Below are 22,831 nucleotides of genomic sequence, written 5' to 3' on the forward strand. Positions count from 1 at the left end.
CTTTATATATGTAGTTTTCTAAAAGACATAACTTGCAAACAGTCTCCTCTGATAACAAATCACTTTAAATTATAATGTAGACGCATGCATTTTCTGTGAAACAATATGTATTGTGAAAAGTGTTATACAAATAAATGTGAATTTAATTGAATTTAATATTTTCTGAAGGAGTAATAATAAAAATTAAAAAAAATAATTAGTGCAGCATTTGCATATTTGAATTGAGAAAAGTATAAGTACAGCAGATATTTGCTATTCCCAATGTAAATCAATCAACTGGGGGAAGTACAGTGATATTTTACTCCTTTCACCTACGGTGTCTCGTCTCAATGGTGGTAGAAACTCCTGCATAACTAATAATGAATTCACTTCTTTAGAAATAATGATAATATCTCTCTCCTGCTGTAGATGAACTCATCCCTGTACAGTCGTCCAAACACCAAGAACTGGACTGAGATCAGGATTGACTCTGATGTGAATGTGAAAAGTGTTCTGGCTCAACTGAAAGAACAACTAGATGGGACTCTAAATGAACGACTCAGTCAAATTGGTATGTGAATATCATACAGTGTGTGTGTGTGTGTGTGTGTGTGTGTGTGTGTGTGTGTGTGTGTGTGTGTGTGTGTGTGTGTGTGTGTGTGTGTGTGTGTGTGTGTGTGTGTGTGTGTGTATATACATATACACACAAACCCGATTCCGCAAAAGTTTTATGTGAATATCATACAGTGTGTGTGTGTGTGTATATATATATATACATACACAAACACATACAAACCCGATTCCAAAAAAGTTGGGACACTGTACAAATTTTGAATAAAAACAGAATGCAATGATGTGGAAGTTTCAAATCTCAATATTTTATTCAGAATACAACATAGATAACATATCAAATGTTTAAACGGAGAAAATATTTTAAAATAAGTTGATTTAAAATTTCATGCCATCAACACATCTCAAAAAAGTTGGGACAAGGCCATGTTTACCCCTGTGTGTCATCCCCTCTTCTTTTTATAACAGTCTGCAAACGTCTGGGGACTGAGGAGACAAGTTGCTCAAGTTTAGGAAAAGGAGTGTTGTCCCATTCTTGTCGAATACAGGCTTCTAGTTGCTCAACTGTCTTAGGTCTTCTTTGTCGCATCTTCCTCTTTATGATGCGCCAAATGTTTTCTATGAGTAAAAGATCTGGACTGCAGACTGGCCATTTAAGTACCCGGATCATTCTTCTACGCAGCCATGATGTTGTAATAATTGATGCAGTGTGTGGTCTGGCAGTGTCATGTTGGGAAATGCAAGGTCTTCCCTGAAAGAGATGATGTCTGGATGGGAGCATATGTTGTTCTAGAACTTGGATATACCTTTCAGCATTAATGGAGCCTTTCCAGATGTGTAAGCTGCCAATGCCACACACACTCATGCAGCCCCAAACCATCAGAGATGCAGGCTTCTGAACTGAGTGCTGAGAACAACTTGGGTTGTCCTTGACATGACATGGCGTCCCAGTTTTCCAAAAAGAACTTCAAATTTGGATTCGTCTGACCCTGGAACAGTTTTCCACTTTGCCACAGTCCATTTTAAATGAGCTTTAGCCCAGAGAAAACGCCTGCGCTTCTGGATCATGTTTTGATATGACTTCTTTTTTGACCTATAGAGTTTTAGCCGGCAACAGCGAATGGCGTGGTGGATTGTGTTTTCTGGATGTATTCCTGAGCCCATGTTGTGATTTCCATGACAGTAGCCTTGACTGTATGTGATGCAGTGCCGTCTAGGGGCCCGAAGATCACGGGCATCCAGTATGGTTTTCCAGCCTTGACCCTTACGCACAGAGATTGTTCCAGATTCTCTGAATCTTTGGATGATATTATGCACCGTAGATGATGATAACTTCAAACTCTTTGCAATTTTTCTCTGAGAAACTCCTTTCTGATATTGCTCCTCTATTTTTCGCCGCAGCATTGGGGAGCTGGTGATCCTCTGCCCATCTTGACTTCTGAGAGACGCTGCCACTCTGAGAGGCTCTTTTTATACCCAATCATGTTGCCAATTGACCTAATAAGTTGCAAATTAGTCCTCCAGCTGTTCCTTATATGTACAATTAATTTCCCCGGCCTCTTATTGCTACCTGTCCCATCTTTTTTGGAATGTGTAGCTCTCATGAAATCCAAAATGAACCAATATCTGGCAAGACATTACAAAATCTCACTTTCAACATTTGATATGTTATCTATATTCTACTGTGAATAAAATATAAGTTAATTAGATTTGTAAATAACTGCATTCTTTTTATATTCACAATTTGTAGTGTCCCAACTTATTTTGGATATCCGGTTTGTATTTATATATGCATATATTTATTTTTTATTATTATTTGTTAGTAACTATTAAAAACAATTAAATAAATAAAACATTTAAGGAACATTATGGATTAAATAACATTTTAACATCGGTGTCCTGCTGGTCAGACTGATCTCATGAAATGCCGTATGTATGACACGCCAATTCATATGCCATTTTGGCATGCTATAAAGACGCATAATCGCTTTTTAGCGTGTTTATCAACGCCGTTTCTTTCTACCCACTTACACTGCCCCTAACCCTAAACCTACCCATCACACACACACAGCCCCTAAACCTACCCATCACACACACACAGCCCCTAAACCTACCCATCACACACACACAGCCCCTAAACCTACCCATCACTCACACACAGCCCCTAAACCTACCCATCACACACACACACAGCCCCTAAACCTGCCCATCACACACACACAGCCCCTAAACCTGCCCATCACACACACACAGCCCCTAAACCTACCCATCACACACACACAGCCCCTAAACCTGCCCATCACACACACAGCCCCTAAACCTACCCATCACACACACACAGCCCCTAAACCTGCCCATCACTCACACACAGCCCCTAAACCTACCCATCACACACACACAGCCCCTAAACCTGCCCATCACACACACACAGCCCCTAAACCTGCCCATCACACACACACAGCCCCTAAACCTGCCCATCACACACACACAGCCCCTAAACCTACCCATCACACACACACAGCCCCTAAACCTACCCATCAGACACACACAGCCCCTAAACCTACCCATCACACACACACAGCCCCTAAACCTGCCCATCACTCACACACAGCCCCTAAACCTGCCCATCACACACACACAGCCCCTAAACCTACCCATCACACACACAGCCCCTAAACCTACCCATCACACACACACAGCCCCTAAACCTACCCATCACACACACACACACAGCCCCTAAACCTACCCATCACACACACACAGCCCCTAAACCTACCCATCACACACACACAGCCCCTAAACCTACCCATCACACACACACAGCCCCTAAACCTACCCATCACACACACACAGCCCCTAAACCTACCCATCACACACACACAGCCCCTAAACCTGCCCATCACACACACACAGCCCCTAAACCTGCCCATCACACACACACAGCCCCTAAACCTGCCCATCACACACACACAGCCCCTAAACCTACCCATCACACACACAGCCCCTAAACCTACCCATCATACACACACAGCCCCTAAACCTACCCATCACACACACACAGCCCCTAAACCTGCCCATCACACACACACAGCCCCTAAACCTACCCATCACACACACAGCCCCTAAACCTACCCATCATACACACACAGCCCCTAAACCTGCCCATCACACACACACAGCCCCTAAACCTACCCATCACACACACACAGCTCCTAAACCTACCCATCACACACACACAGCCCCTAAACCTACCCATCACACACACACAGCCCCTAAACCTACCCATCACACACACACAGCCCCTAAACCTACCCATCACACACACACAGCCCCTAAACCTACCCATCACTCACACACAGCCCCTAAACCTACCCATCACACACACACACAGCCCCTAAACCTGCCCATCACACACACACAGCCCCTAAACCTGCCCATCACACACACACAGCCCCTAAACCTGCCCATCACACACACACAGCCCCTAAACCTACCCATCACACACACACAGCCCCTAAACCTGCCCATCACACACACACAGCCCCTAAACCTGCCCATCACACACACACAGCCCCTAAACCTGCCCATCACACACACACAGCCCCTAAACCTACCCATCACACACACACAGCCCCTAAACCTACCCATCAGACACACACAGCCCCTAAACCTACCCATCACACACACACAGCCCCTAAACCTGCCCATCACTCACACACAGCCCCTAAACCTACCCATCACACACACACACAGCCCCTAAACCTGCCCATCACACACACACAGCCCCTAAACCTACCCATCACACACACAGCCCCTAAACCTACCCATCACACACACACAGCCCCTAAACCTACCCATCACTCACACACAGCCCCTAAACCTACCCATCACACACACACAGCCCCTAAACCTACCCATCACACACACACAGCCCCTAAACCTACCCATCACACACACACAGCCCCTAAACCTACCCATCACACACACACAGCCCCTAAACCTACCCATCACACACACACAGCCCCTAAACCTGCCCATCACACACACACAGCCCCTAAACCTACCCATCACTCACACACAGCCCCTAAACCTACCCATCACACACACACAGCCCCTAAACCTGCCCATCACACACACACAGCCCCTAAACCTGCCCATCACACACACACAGCCCCTAAACCTGCCCATCACACACACACAGCCCCTAAACCTACCCATCACACACACACAGCCCCTAAACCTACCCATCAGACACACACAGCCCCTAAACCTACCCATCACACACACACAGCCCCTAAACCCTTTTTAAAAAAAAAAAAAAAAAAAAAAAAAAAAAAAAAATTCCCCCTCTATTTCTCCTTTCTTCTTTCCTTTTCTGGTCTTTGCTACTCTGAGCAGTGTACAAATCTTAGTATTTAGGGCACTTTTTGTGTTTCGTTGCCTCTTCTTGACGGATCGCTTCCTGTTCTCCTGAGTTGTAAGTCGCTTTGGATAAAAGCGTCTGCTAAATGCATAAATGTAAATGTAAATGTAAACCTGCCCATCACTCACACACAGCCCCTAAACCTACCCATCACACACACACACAGCCCCTAAACCTGCCCATCACACACACACAGCCCCTAAACCTACCCATCACACACACAGCCCCTAAACCTACCCATCACACACACACAGCCCCTAAACCTACCCATCACTCACACACAGCCCCTAAACCTACCCATCACACACACACAGCCCCTAAACCTACCCATCACACACACACAGCCCCTAAACCTACCCATCACACACACACAGCCCCTAAACCTACCCATCACACACACACAGCCCCTAAACCTACCCATCACACACACACAGCCCCTAAACCTGCCCATCACACACACACAGCCCCTAAACCTACCCATAACACACACACAGCCCCTAAACCTGCCCATCACACACACACAGCCCCTAAACCTACCCATCACACACACACAGCCCCTAAACCTGCCCATCACACACACACAGCCCCTAAACCTACCCATCACACACACACAGCCCCTAAACCTGCCTATCACACACACACAGCCCCTAAACCTGCCCATCACACACACACAGCCCCTAAACCTACCCATCACACACACACAGCCCCTAAACCTGCCCATCACACACACACAGCCCCTAAACCTGCCCATCACACACACACACAGCCCCTAAACCTACCCATCATACACACACTGCCCCTAAACCTGCCCATCACACACACACACAGCCCCTAAACCTACCCATCATACACACACAGCCCCTAAACCTGCCCATCACACACACACACACAGCCCCTAAACCTGCCCATCACACACACACAGCCCCTAAACCTACCCATCACAAGAAACATTCTGCACTTTTACATTTTCAAAAAAACATAATTTAGTATGTTTATAAATCCATTTACCTTGTGGACACACACATATTCAGACACATTTTGAACGCGTTACTCAAACTCTACCCTAAACCTATCCATTTGTGTATTATAAAAAAACAGAATAATAATAATAATAATAATAATAGATTTTATTTATAATGCACTTTTCATTCCGAAGAATCTCAAAGTGCAACAGAGGGGGGGGGGGGGGGGGAATAACAACAAAAAATGAATAACAAGTAAAAATATAGAATACTACAAACAGTCAACCAACACAGAAAACAGAACAGAAACAGAGCTGATGGTGAACAGAAACAGAGCTGATGGTGGACAGAAACAGAGCTGATGGTGGACAGAAAACAGCTGATGGTGGAAGTCTCTGTTAGCTCCGCAGCACACTGTGGTCCACTCCATGTTTCAGATTTCCCCCAGCGGCAGTGTCCCGATGACATCGCCGAGGCACGACAGCTGAAAACCAGATGATGGGTCTTCTTCATGATGATTCAAACGATGGGGATCGCTGCAGCACCATGCAGGAGGCAGAACATTCCTCCGGGCACTTCTGTGGACACACCGGGGCCGGCGCAGATGTCCAAGCCGCTCCACGGTCGCAATGCAGGACGGAACAGCGGCGCAGCCGAGAAGCGGAACATCCCAACATCATGCCGGACGCCGACGACGAGAGCCCGGATGACGCTAGCCCGGTGCAAACTTCAGCCACCATGCAGCCCAAGCCCAAGGGAGACCACCAGTGAGCACCCGCGGCGAGAAACATCAAATGTCCTCCAAACCAGAAACCAACCACAGCAATTCAAACGTAAACATTAGAGAAGCGGTTGAAAACGGCGAAACGACGAACAACGACCTCTCAGTGGCTGCCAGCAATCAGCAACAGTCCCAATTGTAGCTCTGACTGTTAGACTAGTCACAAACATAAGGAAATAAAATAAAATGAAAATCTAATAGTACATTAACATGATTTGTTGTGGGTGGAGAAGCGGCGAACAGACAACGCCAGCGTCCTCTCCCCCACGTTGCCTAGCAACCGAATAACAGGAATAACAAGCATATACAGGCAGGCAGATACGACTGCAGGCACAGTTTATTCAGAAAGTACAAATACTCCAAGTGTTCCGAGGCCAAACGATTGATTTGTGTGAAGAAAATCCCCAAAAGCGATCAGTAACGTCGAGTCCATCCGCCAAAGTAGGGCTGGGCGATATGGAGCAAAAAATATATCGCGATATCTTTACATTAAAAATAACCCCCTAAAAACTACAGCAAAAACAAATATGCCAAATACCACAAATTCTTTTTTTTTTTTTTTTATTGAAGTGCAAAGAGGTAGTCAGTTCATGTAGGAACAAAGTGCTTTTGCGACATTAAAAAAAAAACTCCCTGATTACATAAATAATAATAATTTAACTGTAAAAGAAAATAAATAATATTGCCTTCTTTTCATTTATTTCATACTTTCAAAAGATGAATCAAAGACTCCCTTCTTTACACTTAAAGTAAACAGTAAGCATTTTGCAGAAAGATGGGGGCATGACTGAGATATAAATAAACTGATTTTGTCATAACACCATTTCCTGTTAAATTTATATCAAAATTCAAACAGTGATGTCTGTCATGAGTTTGACAAAATTCAAACTCATCATGAGGATCATGTAGGCTACACATGAGCTGAATTTCACTTCTTTTCCAGTTACAGAACGAAATATGAATGTCAGAAGGTAAGCTGTATGATAATATGATACAGTACAACTGACAGAAGAGCACCGCGTGTCTCAGGACACCCGGGATGTCGCGTTTTTACCTCTTGGTTAAAACATGAATAGACCTATTCATCATAATCCCGTGATAAAGCTGACAAAATAATAATAGTAATGATATTGCAATACTTTTTAAATGTTTTCAAATGATATGCGATCATTTTGACATTTTAACCGAAAACCATGCGATCAGTTAGACACAAAATAAACTGGCATGATCGGACCGCGTCTCGCACCAGTAGTGTCAATCACCTGACTGTGGGTGAAACTTGCGATTTGAACTATGATGAACATTAATATTTCTTTATGAATTTTAGCAAGAAGTTGTGTTAGAAGGAAAACATGGTCTCTAAACTGAGTCCTCAACAACGCGCGCGCTTGTCAACATGATAACTAATCCTCACCTGGTTGTGGAAGCAGCCGTGTTCAATGAGACGACACGCGAGGGGAGGGGGAACAAAAGCAAGAGGCGGGAGGCGCGCGAGCGGGGCGAGCACAGCACAGGGAAGGCAAACGAGCAAAGTGGCGGAAACAGAATTAAATATAAACAATATATCGATATATACGATACGTCCAAATCCATATCGAGTTGAAAAAATATCTCGATATATTTTAAATATCGAGATATCGCCCACCCCTACGCCAAAGATTAATACATTTCAAATACTGCCGCCGGAAGAAACGTCAGGTCAGCTTTGACAGCATTGGCTCTCATGTGTCTCGTGACCAATTGCGTCATTATGTCAGTTTTGATTGTAAAATGGCATTGGCTCTCATGTGTCTCGTGACCAATTGCGTCATTATGTCAGTTTTGATTGTAAAATGGCATTGGCTCTCGTGTGTCTCGTGACCGATCGCATCATTCTCATCATTGTCGTCTCGTGTATCATTTGAATCAGAAATATTAACGAGTGCGTGTGTGTTCTGTTCACGAAGGGGCGCGATCATCAATTCAATGACTAAAACATTAAGATCAACTCTGTTCTTCACATGGAGATATCGTCTGACTTCAGAAGACTTGGAATGCAACATGACTTAATACTTTTATACTATTTTTGGTCCGTTTTTGCAATAAATACATGTGACTGTACATTTATTTGACTGTTATGTGTTTTATATTGTTGAGAGTTGGTAGGTTTAGGGTAGGAGTGGAGTTAGTTGCTCCAAAATGTAAAATTAGGCTATAAATATTAATTCTGTCAGATCAGGTTGGCAGAATCACACGGCGTAGACATACATGCGGAGATGATGGTTCGTTTAGGCGTAGACATACACGCGGAATCACACGGCGTACACATACACGCGGATAGCTCAAAATGTGTATAGATAACACGCCACTTGCCTTTAGAAAGTGGCGTGTATGTTTACGCAAAGTCATGATGTCATGTTGTGCTGGTTATCATCGCAATTATTCTGTCTCTGTCTGCAAAGGATCTGTTTAAAAAATATAGGCATAACATAACTTAAACTTTACCATGTCAGCATTAGACTGGTATAAAAAGACTTACCAAACCATGTAAAGTCCTATTCAAACTTTAACTCACGTCATCACCAGCTAAAATAGCATTACTTCATATGATGGTTCTAAAAAGAACATTATTTTGTGTATTTGGTTTAATGCAATGTGTTTACATGGTTTTAGGTTAAAAAAGTAATTATTTTACACATACTGTACATTTTGGTTGCGGCTCAATGCCCCTCCTTTCTGAAATGCATCGATTTTTAAAAAGCTCATTGTTCTGAAAAGTGCTGAAATGTGCTATGATTGGCCAGCGATCCAGTGCATTATGATTGGCCAGCGATCCAGTGCATTATGATTGGCCCGAATACCTTAAAGGTGCACTATACAACTTTCCGTCCACTGGAGGTCGCCTATTCAAAACAAAGGTGTAGTTTGATGACGCAAAGTGTGAGCGCAGCATCTTGGGAGATGTGGTCTTCACCTCACAGCCAGTGGAAAATAGGACTCGGGTAGAAATCACGTTCATGCATGCGGTTATTAACGTTACTGTAGTGTGAAGCAGAGCAGGACCGAGTGTTGAGGAGCTGAACACGGCCGCTGGAGCGATTGGTTATTAACGTTACTGTAGTGAAGCAGAGCAGGACCGAGTGTTGAGGAGCTGAACACGGCCGCTGGAGCGATTGGTTATTAACGTTACTGTAGTGAAGCAGAGCAGGACCGAGTGTTGAGGAGCTGAGCACGGCCGCTGGAGCGATTGGTTATTAACGTTACTGTAGTGTAAAGCAGAGCAGGACCGAGTGTTGAGGAGCTGAACACGACCGCTGGAGCGATTGGTTATTAACGTTACTGTAGTGAAGCAGAGCAGGGCCGAGTGTTGAGGAGCTGAGCATGGCTGCTGGAGCGATTGGTTATTAACGTTACTGTAGTGAAGCAGAGCAGGACCGAGTGTTGAGGAGCTGAGCACGACTGCTGGAGCGATTGGTTATTAACGTTACTGTAGTGAAGCAAAGCAGGACCGAGTGTTGAGGAGCTGAGCACGGCCACTGGAGCGATTGGTTATTAACGTTACTGTAGTGAAGCAGAGCAGGACCGAGTGTTGAGGAGCTGAGCACGACTGCTGGAGCGATTGGTTATTAACGTTACTGTAGTGAAGCAGAGCAGGACCAAGTGTTGAGGAGCTGAGCATGGCTGCTGGAGCGATTGGTTATTAACGTTACTGTAGTGAAGCAGAGCAGGACCGAGTGTTGAGGAGCTGAGCACGACTGCTGGAGCGATTGGTTATTAACGTTACTGTAGTGAAGCAGAGCAGGACCGAGTGTTGAGGAGCTGAGCATGGCTGCTGGAGCGATTGGTTATTAACGTTACTGTAGTGAAGCAGAGCAGGACCGAGTGTTGAGGAGCTGAGCACGACTGCTGGAGCGATTGGTTATTAACGTTACTGTAGTGAAGCAGAGCAGGGCCGAGTGTTGAGGAGCTGAGCACGACTGCTGGAGCGATTGGTTATTAACGTTACTGTAGTGAAGCAGAGCAGGGCCGAGTGTTGAGGAGCTGAGCACGGCCGCTGGAGCGATTGGTTATTAACGTTACTGTAGTGAAGCAGAGCAGGACCGAGTGTTGAGGAGCTGAGCACGGCCACTGGAGCGATTGTTAAACAAATACCCGCCTCGCGAATACCGGGACTTTTATTATGACGGGACGGGACACATTCGCCGGGCACCTGCACTGATCCGCTCTTTCGCTCATGATTTTGAGGTAATGCAGCTCTGTTTATCATATTAGATACATTTAAGTGTGTTGAAAATTATGTTATGAGGTTACTCCGTGCGCTCACATGTTCACACTGCTAAGAGTAAAGCGCTCCTGCCAAACAAAAGCCGAAACCGAGGGTAGCGCAGATATGACGCAATTGACAGGCGACTCGCTCAAACGCAATGCTGAAACGTCCCAGTCCTTAGTTAAAATAGCAATTTTCTCACAATTTACAAATAGTTGGAAACTTCTGGGATATTGTAAGTACTCAACTGAACAAAATATATAACACCTGCCTAGTGGGTTTGGACATTTTACTACAAAAATACTACATAGTGCACCTTTAAGCTTCTGATGGAAATATCACGCTTTTTACCATATTTGAAACATCAGCTTGCAAAGCAGTATTGACAGATGATAATGTCGCCCTACTTTATCAATTCAAGCCTGAATCTGATCCGGATGATGCAGATGACCAAGCTGATTGATTAATGTTGCCAGTGCGACTGGACCAGAAATATCAGATAATAAGAAACTTATTAAAGTTGCCATGTGTAAAAATTGAGGTAAAAATATTCAAAAAAATGACCTACACGCATCAAAAGAATGAGAAGAAACAGGGTTGATGATGTCATTAAAAAAATGTCAAGTTATAGCGCTGCAGAGATATCAACCTTAATTAGCAGTAGCATTACTAGCCCCGGCCCGACAGGTGTCGTAATACCAGTCTCGGCCATGGGAGGCGGTATGCGGGCAACATAACCACCAGCCAACCTGGCGTACTTGAACCTGATGTCAATCGTGTGGAAAGTACAGCCCACTACTTCATTTCAGTTCAGGGAAGAGAGTGGACGGATGGCCGAAGCCCTTGGCCCCCTAAATGTATCTGATATGATAAAAATAGCTGTTTTTACCTGACCGAAAAAAGCGGAAGTGCGGCCGCCCGGCGACTGTGTCCCCTCATAATTAAAGTCCCGATACTCGCGAGCTGTTTAGAATAGGCGCCCTCCAATGGACGAAAAGTTGCATAGTGCACCTTTAAGATAGTAAGGTGTGGCTGAGCCTTAACTTTTACAGAGAATATCTCGTTGGGTTTGAGACTTTGAGCTTTGTAACTCTGCAGATTGTATACATGCACAAACAGCTACATTACACACTAACAAGAAAAGAAACCAAGAAATTGCATCATATGACCCCTCTAAGCAAAATGATGTAACTATCTGTGTACAAACACTAAAGGGGGTCGCACACCGGATGCGGAGCTCGGCGGCGCGCCGCGCAGCATCTCAGGTATCGCATACCGGACGCGCACATTCTCAAAGGATTTTAAAAGGCTACGTTTATTATACATTTCCCCAAAATATGTTTAGACTTTATTCAAGCTGTTGAACTCAGAATGTAAAACAAATGTGTCTTGTAGCAAAGGTTGAAATCAGTATACCTTAACGATAATATACTTTTAATATAAAGCCTTGAAATGCCACTCTGTGGCGCGGCAGGATTTAGAACAACTTCCTGAGTCGCCGCGGACAGGCGCCGAATGCCGCCACCGGTGTGCGTACACTCATTGAAAACAATGTGTTCGAATTTTAAAGACGTGGCGCGCCACCGAGCGCCGCCGAGCTCCGCGTCCGGTGTGCGACCCCCTTAAAACATAACCAGAACTCACTACACACCACTGATGCTGCCAATAGAGAGAAACTCACCGTTAATCTGAAATTATTCCTAATAATAATTCATCTTTTTTTGTCATCAGTGCCCACAGGGTTGAAGTTTGTGCAGAAGTTTGCAGGTACAGTGTGACTGACACCACATTATTCTATACACTTGATAATCTGTATTATATACTGTACATCTGTAAATGTTTGTTCTGAAGTTGATTGATAATGTCTGATCTCTCTCAGTGGATGTGACTCTGGATCCTGATACAGCGAATCTTTCTCTTATCCTGTCTGATGATGGAAAACAAGTCAGTTATGGAGATGTTAAACAGGACGTCCCAGAAAACCCAAAGAGATTTGAAGACAGTTATGGTCTGGCAAAAAGATTCGACAGTTACGGTCTGGCAAAAAGATTCGACAGTTACGGTCTGGCAAAAAGATTCGACAGTTACGGTCTGGCAAATAGATTAGAAGACAATTATGCTCTGGCAAATAGATTAGAAGACAGTTATGTTCTGGCAAAAAGATTAGAAGAGAGTTGTGTTCTGGCAAATAGATTAGAAGACAGTTATGTTCTGGCAAAAAGATTAGAAGAGAGTTGTGTTCTGGCAAATAGATTAGAAGACAGTTATGTTCTGGCAAAGCAGGGATTCAGTTCAGGGAGATTTTACTATGAGGTGCAGGTGAAGGGAAAGACTGGGTGGACTTTAGGAGTGGCCAAAGAATCCGTTAACAGGAAGGGGAAGATCAAACTGAGTCCTAGGTTTGGAGTCTGGACTGTGATTCTGAGGAATGAGAATGAATATTTAGCTTGTGGTCATCCATCTGTCTCTTTATTTCTGAGAGAGAAACCTGAGAAGGTGGGTGTGTTTGTGAATTATGAGGAGGGTCTGGTCTCTTTTTATGACGTGGAGTCCAGATCTCATATCTACTCTTTCACTGGTCAGACTTTCACTGAGAAACTCTATCCATGTTTGAGCCCAGGCCGTAATGATAAAGGTAAACTCTCAAACCCACTGATCATCACACCTTTAATGGATTAGAATATATAAATGAAACCTCAAACATGGAATTTGCACAAACCCGAATCATGTCGATTTTAAAGAAAATGAATACGTGATGGACAAAATGTGTACAAGTGCAAAAATGTATACTGTAAACTGTATATTTGGGCCTTTAAAATCTGTCATTGACAAAACAAAATATAATGAAATATTTGTAGGTTGTATGTGTGGTAATAAAATTAGAATATCATCAAAAAAATGATTTATTTCACTAATTCCATTCAAAAAGTGAAACTTGTATATTATATTCATTCATTACACACAGACTGATACATTTCAAATGTTTATTTATTAAAAAATTTATAAAATTCTGTATCTCAGAAAATGAGAATATTGTGAAAAGGTTCAATATTGAAGACATCTGGTGCTTTACTCTAATCAGCTCATTAACTCAAAACACCTGCACAGGCCTTTAAATGATCTCTCAGTCTAGCTCTGTAGGCTACACAATCATGAGGAAGACTGCTGACTAGACAGTTGTCCAAAAGACGACCATTGACTCCTTGCACAAGGAGGGCAAGACACAAAAGGTCATTGCAAAAGAGGCTGGCTGTTCAAAGAGCTCTGTGTCCAACCACAGGGAATGAAAAGATGTGGTAGAAAAAAGTGTAGCAATAGAGATAACTGCACCCTGGAGATGATTGTGAAACAAAACCCATTCAAAAATGTGGAGGAGATTCACAAAGAGTGGACTGCAGCTGGAGTCAGTGCATCAAGAACCATTACACACAGACGTATGCAAGACATGGGTTTCAGCTGTCACATTCCTTGTGTCAAGCCACTCTTGAACAACAGACAGCGTCAGAAGCATTTCGTCCGGGCTAAAGACAAAAAGGACTGCTGAGTAAAGACCGTTTCATTTGCCGATATTGCTTTTAAAGTAATTTTGTTCCTTTAAACTCAATGCTGAGTTTCAGTGAAACTACACACAGCTTGTGTTCACATGAACAAGGCATAATCAGTCAACAAATGGCTGGCCGAGGAGCAGAAGAAATGGCAAAGCCTCTCGCATAATTCACATCGCATGAGAAGCATTTTAGCTTCCTCGTGAAATATAATGACGATGGAAGAAGGGTGGTGGACAGAACTGTAACACTATGTAGGTAACGTTACTGTGGCAGCATGAGAAAGCCATATGAAAGTGGCAATACATCGAGCATGCCTATGGGAAGCAACACCTGCTGATAATCTGTTTGCGGTGCGTGTTTTTTTCCGAACCCATGTTAACAGATTACAGTGTTCACACTGCACACAGTTTCGGTCCGTCAGTGCGAAGATCGTTTCCGCACCGAGTCTATTTTTTGCTGTACTGGACACGCTGAATTAAAGTGACAGCGTATTGTCTGCGTGCAGGGGTGGTAAGTAATCAAGTAAAAATACTTTGATACTTTACTTAAGTATTTTTTTCGGGGATCTGTACTTTACTTGAGTATATTTTATTTGCATCTACTTTTACTCTTACTCCACTACAATATTAAAGGCAAAATGTACTTTTTACTCCAATACATTTCCCCATGCCCACTCCAAGTATTAAGTATTTATTACACTTGATTTCCAAACCGGTCAGGTCGGTCATGGATGATCCAGTCGGGTATAGACTTGGAAAAGCTGACAAGTCAGGTTTGCCACACTAACGTTAGCTCAGTGTTTCCCCAACTTTTATTTTGCGGCACACTATTTACTATGAAAACATGAGTAACATTTTACAATACAGGTGCACTATTATAATTCATGCCTAACTAATGCACAGATAATCATGAGTTAATGTATTACTAATGAAGAACTAAACCATTTATTAATGATTACTGCATCAGCAACTAATGAACATTCTCTATGATTAATAGATTAAGTAATATATGAATTGCTATTAATTAAATATGACATCATTAATTCCCTAATAACATATTACATGAACTAATAATGTAAATTCATGTATTCAAAGCCATGCATTCCGACTCTCAGTTGTCTGTTTAATTAATCATTAATCATAACAATTGGCAGAATTATAGTATGACTTTACTGTCAGGAGTTTGGTTTGACTTCTCTGGCTTTACTCTTCTCTGTTTGCCTTCTCTCAGCTGCTCGCTATATTAATTAGCGGCCGCGCTCTGTGCATCTCACACCTGTCCCCCCTTTGTCCTGATCACCTTGCTATTTAACTCTCATGCTCTTCTCCCCTCTTTGTCGGGTTATTGTTTGTTCTTTCATGTCGGCAACTAACGTCTTGTCCTCTTATGCTCGCCTAGTCCTGTTTCGCCGTGTGTGTGTGGTTCAAGAGGATTTTCCCCTGGGTTCTGCGGCTTCCCAGTCTGCTCTTCAGCACCGCCGTATCAGCCGAGTGAGGTGTGCGTTTCGACGCGTCCTGCGTGCGCTCCCTGGCCAGCAGTACCCGTTACCAGGCTACCCGCCAGCTCCTTATATGTACTCTTTTGCTTATCTCTCCTGACCTGCGTCCGCCTATACGGCTGGTAACTGGCAGTCAGCCTTATTTTCCCTGTTCCCGCTCAATAAATTACTAATTTACCAGCATTCGCTTTTGGGTCCTTTCTACATTGTGACAGAATAACCCGACCACTATGGACCCAGCGAACGAGACGACGACCATCCGCTCAGCGGTCGAGCTGCAGGGAGTTATGCTGGGTAGACACGCCGAGGAATTGGCAGCCGCTAAGCACGCCGTGGATGCACTCGCTGCCCAGGTAACGGATTTGACCGGCCAACTACACCTCCTGCGTCAAGACCAGTCCTCGTCTCCTGGGACGCGACAAGCAGCCGAGCCTCTCGTCAACAACCCCCCTTGTTATTCCGGCGAGCCTACAGAGTGCCGGGCATTTCTTACCCAGTGTGAGGTAGTGTTTTCCCTTCAGCCGGTCACGTATGCTTCGGACCGCGCCAAGGTTGCGTTTGTGGTGTCTCTTCTCACGAGCCGAGCCCGGGATTGGGGAGCGGCAGTCTGGGAGGCTGAAGCTAACTGCTGCAAGCAGTACACCTCATTTAAAGAAGAGATGTTGAAGGTGTTTGATCGTTCTGTTTTTGGTCGCGAGGCTTCTCGACAGCTAGCTGCTCTCCGCCAAGGAGGACGTTCCGCGGCCGATTATGCGATTGACTTTAAGACCTTGTCGACCACCTGTGAATGGAATGAGGCTGCCCTCACTGCACGCTTTTTGGAGGGCCTGAATGATGACCTGAAGGACGAGATTTTTGCTCGTGAGTTTCCCTCGAACCTAGATGAGTTGGTGGAATTGGCCATTCGGTTAGACAAGCGCTTTGATCTGCGCAGACGCGCTCGTGCTGACGTCATGGGTTTCCGGGGATCCCCATCCACGCCTTCGGCATCACCGGAGTCACGCCCAGACCCTGAGCCAATGCAGCTGGGCAGAATACATCTCTCCTCCGCTGAACGCCAACGCCGCATCCGGGAGCGATTGTGCCTTTACTGTGGTGGCACTGGGCATTTTGCTGCCACATGTCCGGCAAAAGAGAGAGCTCGCCAGTAGATCGGGGAGTATTGGCGAGCGAACTCCTCTATCCCCATCCTTCAAGTCTCGCACCTTGATTTCGACCATTCTTCGCTGGGGTACCTCATCTGTCACCTGCTCTGCCCTCATTGACTCGGGGGCGGAGGGAAACTTTCTTGATGAGACGTGGGCGGTTAAACACGGCCTTCCCCTTCATGAATTAAAGGAGACTCCCACAGCTTTTGCCCTGGACGGCCGGGCGCTGTCTAACATCCGTTTAGCCACCGCCCCGGTGAGTCTCACCACATCTGGCAACCACCAAGAGACCATTTCCTTTCTAGTGTTTCATTCTCCTATGGCCCCATTGTCCTAGGACATCCGTGGTTAACACAGCACAATCCCCAGATAAACTGGTCAGATAGTTCTATTATGTCATGGAGCTTGCCTTGTCATACAAATTGTCTTGTCTCTGCTGTTTCCTCTGTCTCACCTGTGTCTGTTTTTCAGGAGGAGTCCATTGATTTATCTGGAGTCCCGGAGGAGTACCACGATCTGCGAGCGGTGTTTAGTCGTTCCCGGGCCGCTTCTCTCCCTCCGCACCGTCCTTATGATTGTAGTATCGACCTTCTTCCTGGCACCTCTCCTCCCCGTGGGCGTTTATATTCCTTGTCTGCTCCTGAACGCAAGGCACTTGAGAGATATCTCGACGAATCTCTCATGGCGGGTACCATTGTTCCTTCCTCCTCCCCCGCCGGTGCGGGATTTTTCTTCGTAAAAAAGAAGGACGGTTCCCTGCGCCCCTGCATTGATTATCGTGGGCTGAATGACATCACCATTAAGAACCGGTATCCGTTACCACTGATGTCATCGGCCTTCGAGATCCTGCAGGGGGCAAGGATTTTCACGAAGTTAGATCTCCGTAACGCATACCACTTGGTGCGCATTAAGGAGGGGGACGAGTGGAAGACGGCGTTTAATACCCCGTTAGGACACTTTGAATACCGGGTGCTACCGTTCGGGCTGGTAAACGCCCCAGCCGTTTTTCAAGCGCTCGTTAACGATGTGTTAAGAGACATGCTCAACATCTTTGTCTTTGTGTACCTGGATGACATCCTCATTTTCTCCCCGAATCTCCAGGTACACACCCAACACGTTCGTCGCGTATTACAGCGCTTATTGGAGAATCGTCTCTATGTAAAGGCGGAGAAATGCGCATTCCATGTCCAGTCGGTTACCTTCCTTGGTTCGGTCGTGTCGGCAAGGGGCATAAGCATGGACCCCTCCAAGATTCAGGCAGTCACTGATTGGCCCGTTCCCGAGTCTCGCTCGGCTCTTCAGCGGTTTCTGGGGTTTGCGAACTTTTATCGCCGCTTCATACGTAATTTCAGTCAGGTTGCCGCTCCCCTGACTGCTCTTACGTCTGCGAAGTCCCCCTTTGTCTGGTCTGAGAATGCTCAGTGCGCTTTCGAACGTCTTAAAGGTCTGTTTACATCTGCGCCTATTCTAATTTCGCCTGATCCGGAGAGCCAATTTATCATCGAGGTTGACGCGTCTGAAGTCGGAGTGGGAGCTGTGCTTTCGCAGCGCTCCCCTCTCGATCATAAGGTTCACCCGTGTGCTTTTTTTTCGCGCCGGCTCTCGTCAGCTGAACGCAACTATGACGTGGGTAATAGGGAGCTCCTTGCCATCCGGCTGGCCTTAGAGGAGTGGCGTCATTGGCTTGAGGGAGCCTCCACTCCGTTTATCGTCTGGACTGACCATCGTAACTTAGAGTATATCCGCTCCGCTAAGAGACTTAATGCTAGACAGGCTCGCTGGGCTCTTTTTTTCGGGCGTTTTAGTTTTACGATCTCTTACAGACCTGGGTCTAGAAACGTTAAACCAGACGCTCTTTCTCGCCAGTTTTCTTCCTCTGATGATGGTGCCACCACGGAGACCATCCTACCGGAGGGATGCGTGGTTGGTTCCGTCACGTGGGGAGTGGAACGGTTGGTGAGAGGAGCGCTGGCGCACACCGTCGTTCCTCGGGGGTGCCCTGAGGGTAAACTTTTTGTCGTACAGTCGGTTCGTCCAGCTGTTCTTCGCTGGAGTCACGCCTCTAGATTTGTTGCGCATCCAGGGGTGGGGCGCACGCTGGCAGTGGTCCGCCAGCGATTCTGGTGGCCTGCCATGGAACGTGAGATACGTCGATTTGTCGCGTCATGTTCTGTCTGTGCGCAGCAAAAGTCCGGTAATTCGCCTCCCAAGGGTCTTCTTCGTCCCCTCTCTATTCCCTCCCGCCCTTGGTCCCATATTGCCCTGGATTTCGTCACGGGGCTTCCCCCCTCCTGTGGCAATACGGTGATTCTGACTGTTGTGGACCGATTTTCTAAGGCGGTCCATTTTGTCCCTCTTCCCAAGCTTCCGTCGGCTAAGGAGACTGCGCGTACGGTCGTGGACCACGTCTTTAGGATTCATGGACTTCCTACGGATGTGGTTTCGGATAGGGGGCCCCAATTTGTTTCTAACTTTTGGAGGGAGTTCTGTCGGCAGATTGGGGCTACCGCCAGTCTGTCGTCAGGGTTTCACCCACAGACTAATGGTCAGGCCGAGCGCGCTAATCAGGACCTTGGGCGGATGCTTCGCTGTTTGGCAGCTAGAAACCCCTCCTCCTGGTGCGAACAATTGACTTGGGCAGAATACGCGCATAATTCGTTGCCGTCGTCGTCCACTGGCCTGTCTCCGTTTTCATGTTGCTTGGGTTACCAGCCACCTCTGTTTCCCTCTCAGGAGAGCGCGGCTGCCGTTCCCTCGGTTCAAGCGTTCATTCAGCGCTGTCGTCGTACTTGGAGGAGAGTGAGATCGGTTCTTTGCCGGACAGCGGAACGCACCCGTCGGGCCGCTAACCGTCGTCGGTCTAAAGCACCTAGGTATGTGTGTGGTCAGAAAGTTTGGCTCGCCACACGTAATTTACCCATTCAGACGCCCGCTCGTAAGTTGGCTCCCCGTTTCATTGGGCCCTATGTCGTTACTAAGGTTATCAGTCCAGCGGCAGTACGGCTCAGGTTGCCACATTCCCTTAAGCGCGTTCACCCGGTTTTCCATGTCTCATGCATTAAGCCCGCGGTTCGCACTCGGTTGCCTCCCTCCCCCCCCCTTGCCATTCGTGCTAACTCTCCCGTCTTTAAGGTTAAGAAGCTGCTGGATGTCCGACCCCGAGGGCGGGGTCATCAGTATCTTGTCGATTGGGAGGGATTCGGTCCGGAGGAGAGAAGCTGGGTACCAGGAAGGGATGTGCTGGACCGCTCGCTTATCGAGGACTTCCTCCGCTCCCGGCAGTCTTCCTCGGGGGCGCCAGGTGGCGCCCGTCGGGGAGGGGGTACTGTCAGGAGTTTGGTTTGACTTCTCTGGCTTTACTCTTCTCTGTTTGCCTTCTCTCAGCTGCTCGCTATATTAATTAGCGGCCGCGCTCTGTGCATCTCACACCTGTCCCCCCTTTGTCCTGATCACCTTGCTATTTAACTCTCATGCTCTTCTCCCCTCTTTGTCGGGTTATTGTTTGTTCTTTCATGTCGGCAACTAACGTCTTGTCCTCTTATGCTCGCCTAGTCCTGTTTCGCCGTGTGTGTGTGGTTCAAGAGGATTTTCCCCTGGGTTCTGCGGCTTCCCAGTCTGCTCTTCAGCACCGCCGTATCAGCCGAGTGAGGTGTGCGTTTCGACGCGTCCTGCGTGCGCTCCCTGGCCAGCAGTACCCGTTACCAGGCTACCCGCCAGCTCCTTATATGTACTCTTTTGCTTATCTCTCCTGACCTGCGTCCGCCTATACGGCTGGTAACTGGCAGTCAGCCTTATTTTCCCTGTTCCCGCTCAATAAATTACTAATTTACCAGCATTCGCTTTTGGGTCCTTTCTACATTGTGACATTTACTTGTTGAGGCACATGACTATTAGCTAATTGTTACGTAATATGTCATTGTGGTTATGGCTTTTGAATTAATTTTGAATTAGTTAATAGTATCTTGCTCCTCATCTGTTTTATGGAGCTAATGTTATGGAGCATGTCTATTTTAAGTTTAACCCCTATACTGCATTAAGGTGCTTCATTGTCTCCTATTAATTGCAAATCTAACAAATTCTTAATTGCAGTATCTAATCTTATCATTTGTTCAATTAAAGCATTGCATATCAGTCCCAAAAGATGTTATCTGCTTAATTATTGATATTTACAGTTAATTTGAATATTTACTCTTTACTTTCGGTACTTGAGTACGTTTTAAATCTGATACTTTTGTACTTTTACTCAAGTGATGTTTGAATGGAGGACTTTCTACTTTTACTGGAGTATTTTTTTATTTAGGTATATATACTTTCACTCGAGTATAACTTTTGAGTACTTTTACCACCTCTGTCTGCGTGTATTGATGCGGAAATCTAGTAATTTTCCCACAGATGCATATAATGTAAAGTGTACTCTATTGTACTAAGTCAACACATGGCTTTTTGCCCTGGGTTAAGCAAGGAAATGGACTTTAGGAATTTAGGACTTTAGGAATTTAGCTTTTAGAAATTGTTTCATTGTTTCATTATTTCATTATTTCATTATTCCATTTTTCCATTATTTCCATATTTCCATTATTTCATTTGTTTTAGGTAAACAAGTGAAATAATGAAGAGCACTTCTTTCTTGATATTGATTATAATTTACACAGCTTGCTAATTATTGTGTGCACACATTAGAGAATAAACATTCATGAACTTCAGCTGACATAAATATTACAACAGATAGACATGATAAGAATAAAAAAATAATCATAATAGTTGAATAAATCTTTTTTTTATCCAACAATAAAAATTGTGAAAGAAAATACTAATATTATTATTCACTGTAGATGACTCTTCAATCGAGTGCATATTCTTCAAGAGAAGCGAGAGCACGAGAAGGCTTCACAATGCCAGTGTTTTTGACTTTGGTTTGAGCTCAATATCAGTGAATCCGTGCACCTGAGTGAGCTGACGGCAGTCCATCGATGGAGGAGCTTCTGAGAGCCGGAGACGGTGGGAACAAACTTCTCCATCAGTGGAACCGTCGCAAGCTTCTCCACATCACTGACACACAGAAAGACAATATCAACTCTCTGGAAGCGGTTCACTCTTTAAATATCATATTTAATGCAGTCTATGTTTCTAAACCAATCTAAAGTGCATGAACACGTCACAGCTGAAATTAAACTGCTGTTAAACACTGAAAGTCTTACCCATACGGGATCTTTCTGACGCTCTGCATTCCCAATCCCTCTATACGGAACAAAACGTTCCTCAACACTTGTGACAGCGGGTTCAGGAACGTGATCTTGACTGTCAACTCTTTCCCCACCACAGCGTCCCCTTGAGGCTGAAACAGCACAAACACAATCAATGATGGAGAGTTTCTTTATGATCAACTGAATCCAAAAACGACGCCTTTAGATGTTTCACCAGGTTGAGCATCAACACTAAACGCAATGGATTCTCACGTGTGACGAAAATGAACACACTGTGACTCTTATGACATTTTATAGTAACATAATTTAATGTGAACATGTTTTGTGCTTGTTACACATGGCAAATAAAAACTAGAGTCTCATTAACGTACAGTGATTACGACGTCTGGTGTGACCAGTCTGAAGTTGAACTGTGTGACCAGAATCTTGTCAGTCTTGTCAGATTGACCCGTCCGGTGGTTTATAAGGTGTT

The 22,831-nt window shown here is 45.3% G+C and overlaps 1 protein-coding gene across 1 annotated transcript in view; it reads left to right on the forward strand.

Annotated features, from left to right (window-relative positions):
- Positions 1-13,640, forward strand: part of LOC137078301 (E3 ubiquitin-protein ligase TRIM39-like) — a 163,873-nt gene extending 150,233 nt beyond the window's left edge. Inside the window, exons 5-8 of the mRNA XM_067445478.1 lie at positions 409-550; positions 12,702-12,728; positions 12,841-12,963; positions 13,222-13,640. Coding sequence (XP_067301579.1) covers positions 409-550; positions 12,702-12,728; positions 12,841-12,963; positions 13,222-13,640 — 711 coding nt within the window. The remainder of the gene's footprint in view (positions 1-408; positions 551-12,701; positions 12,729-12,840; positions 12,964-13,221) is intronic.
- Positions 13,641-22,831: the final 9,191 nt, after the last annotated feature.

Source organism: Pseudorasbora parva, chromosome 6 (genome assembly GCF_024679245.1).
Source record: "Pseudorasbora parva isolate DD20220531a chromosome 6, ASM2467924v1, whole genome shotgun sequence".
Lineage (NCBI taxonomy): Eukaryota > Metazoa > Chordata > Actinopteri > Cypriniformes > Gobionidae > Pseudorasbora > Pseudorasbora parva.